At 44.4% G+C, this 2,861-nt stretch overlaps 1 protein-coding gene across 1 annotated transcript; it reads left to right on the top strand.

The window, feature by feature from the left end:
• The first annotated feature begins 1,271 nt into the window (after nt 1-1,271).
• Nucleotides 1,272-2,831, top strand: LOC132181385 (xyloglucan galactosyltransferase XLT2-like). Its single transcript, XM_059594580.1, has one exon. The coding sequence runs from the start codon at nt 1,344-1,346 to the stop codon at nt 2,829-2,831; it is 1,488 nt and encodes a 495-aa protein (XP_059450563.1). The 5' UTR covers nt 1,272-1,343.
• Nucleotides 2,832-2,861: the final 30 nt, after the last annotated feature.

Genomic DNA, 2,861 nt, shown 5'->3' with positions numbered 1-2,861 from the left:
GAAATGAAATTCTTCACACCACAATTAGTCAATTACATTGTAGTGACGTAGCAATGATTAATATTTAAGAGAAATGTTAGGGGTATCAAATCTGTTATCAAGAGAGTTTTACCAAACTGATGTGTAGCTCATTCATTGGAGATAAACAAAACAATTAATTAAAAGAAATGTAACGGGTACCAATAAATGAGCTACACATCAGTTTGATAAGATTCTCTTAGTAAAAAATTTTGTACCCATAACATTTCTCAATATCTAATGATTACTAAATGTGTCACATTACGATAAATTGTGTTGAATAACATTACTCAGAGCATTACAATGCATTTTAGTGCTTAAAATTCAAGGAATAATGTTAAAAATTATACTTTTATTTCTTATTTATCTTACTTGCGGCAATCGCAATCAATCATTGCATCGGCCTTTATATATACTTATATATTATACAACATGTTTATCCTATAATGTTGACGTGACAGTTTGAATAAATCTTTTTTTTTTTTTTTTACAATGATTGATTAAATGGTTGGTCAAGATTACCATATTAGCATTGTGAGATAAAAATGTAATTTATAGCATTACTAAAAAAATCATAGAGTTAATTGAGATTATTACATCAAATAAAAATATGATATATAACATTACTCGAATTGATTTATAATTTGCATATAATTTGCATGACTCCTCTCTACTATAAACCACAAATATTTGAATATCCCTTTAAAAAAAAATTAAGATAAGGTTCCGTTTCCTAATGTATTTTGATGATTTTTTTTTTCTTTTGTTTTCTATTTGAAAAAATATTTTAAAATGACATAAATGTGAAAATAATTTTAATAATTTTGTATTTTAGATTGTTTGATAATATTTTTGTTTAAAAATAAAAAATAAAAGTGGGAATGAAAAAACTTTGACAAAAAAGAAAAAGAAAAAAAAAAGACAGAATTAATATTTATGGGTTGTTTTTTATGAGGTATAAAACATATGGTCATTCTCCTTAAAATCATAATCATAATGCGCCATTGCTAATATGCTATTGTAATCTATGAAGTATTGTCAATCTTTCCAAAACTGATGCTCATAATGGCTCAATCACCAGAGAGAACCCAGACCCACCGAAACGAAAACGCCCACGTGTCAGTTAAAAAGCAGTTTATACCGGTGTCGGTTGCCCCAGCCAGCCGGTAACCCCAAAGTCCGCGCACACGTGTCGATCGCTCGCCTCCTTCTTGAGCTCTAAAATTATCCTATAGTCCAATCTCCCCCACAAACACCCCCTACTTCTCTCTCTTGAATCCTCCCCCCACCATTAACGGAAAAAAAGGCTCAACACTCTTTCTCCGATGCTTTCGCTTCCCATTCCCAATCACGCTTCCTCCGAGCCTCAGAAAAAACCCAAAAACCCCGCGTTGTTAGAGCGCAAGAACTCTCTCAATTCCCTCAACTCCGTCCTCCAACCCATCCACCATGCCCACCCTCGCACTTGCCTCCTCCTCACCATCCTCTCCCTCCAGATCCTCCTCGTCTTCACCCTCCGCTCCCTCCCTCTCTCCCTCTCCCTCCCCAACCCACTCGGCCGCCAGGCCAACATCCATGTCGGCAACTCCACACCCGTCGACCCGACACAGGACCCATGCGGGTCGGATCGGATATTTGTCTACCAGTTGCCCGCTGCGTTCAACTCCGAGATTCTGGCCAATTGCGACGACTTGAACCCGTGGAGCTCGCGCTGCGACGCGCTGGCCAACGACGGATTCGGCCGGAGCGCCACCGGGCTCGCCGGTATCGTGCCGGAGGGACTGGTCCCGGCGTGGTACTGGACGGACCAGTTCGTGTCCGAGATCGTGTTCCACAACCGGCTTTTGAAGCATAAGTGCCGGGTTCTGGAGCCCGAATCCGCCACGGCTTTCTACATACCGTTCTACGCTGGACTCGCGGTGGGGAAGCATCTGTGGTCGAATTCGAGCGCCAGAGAGCGCGATCGCCACTGCGAGATGATGTTGGGGTGGGTTCAGGACCAGCCGTACTACAAGAGATCCAATGGCTGGGATCACTTCCTCACGATGGGGCGCATCACGTGGGACTTTCGGCGCTCCAAGGATCACGACTGGGGCTCCCGCTGTATCTACATGTCCGGGATGCGGAACATCACGCGCCTCCTGATCGAGCGGAACCCGTGGGACTACTTCGACGTCGGCGTGCCCTACCCCACCGGATTCCACCCCAGGTCAGACTCCGACGTTATAGAATGGCAGCGCTTCGTCCGCGAGCGTAACCGCGCCAGCCTCTTCTCCTTCGCCGGAGCGACGCGTGGCGCGGTCCGGAACGACTTCAGAGGACTGTTACTTAGACAATGCAATGAGACGGACACGTGTACGGTTGTAAACTGCGCCAAGTCTCGGTGTTCAAACGGCACGTCGGCGATCCTCGAAACGTTTCTGGGCTCCGAGTTTTGTTTGCAGCCGAGGGGTGATAGCTTCACGCGAAGGTCGATTTTCGACTGCATGCTGGCCGGTTCGATCCCGGTTTTCTTCTGGCGGCGAACCGCGTATTACCAGTACGAGTGGTTTTTACCGGACAAATGGGAGAGTTACTCGGTTTTCATAGACCGTAACGCGGTCAAAAATGGAACGTCTATCAAGGATGTGCTGGAGAGTTACAGTAAAGAGGAGGTGAGGAAAATGAGAGAGAAAGTGATCGACAATATACCGAAGATAGTGTATGCCAGACCCCAGGAGGGGTTGGAGACCATAAAGGACGCTTTCGATGTGGCTATCGAGGGGGTGCTCAGGAGGTTCAGGGAGCAAGAGGAGGGGGGGTTCAAGTGGTAATAATGGAAAGAAAATATATATATATATAAA

This window comes from Corylus avellana, chromosome ca5 (genome assembly GCF_901000735.1).
Source record: "Corylus avellana chromosome ca5, CavTom2PMs-1.0".
NCBI lineage: Eukaryota > Viridiplantae > Streptophyta > Magnoliopsida > Fagales > Betulaceae > Corylus > Corylus avellana.
The sequence above is the reverse complement of the archived record's forward strand: the minus strand, read 5'-3'. Positions and strand labels throughout refer to the sequence as shown.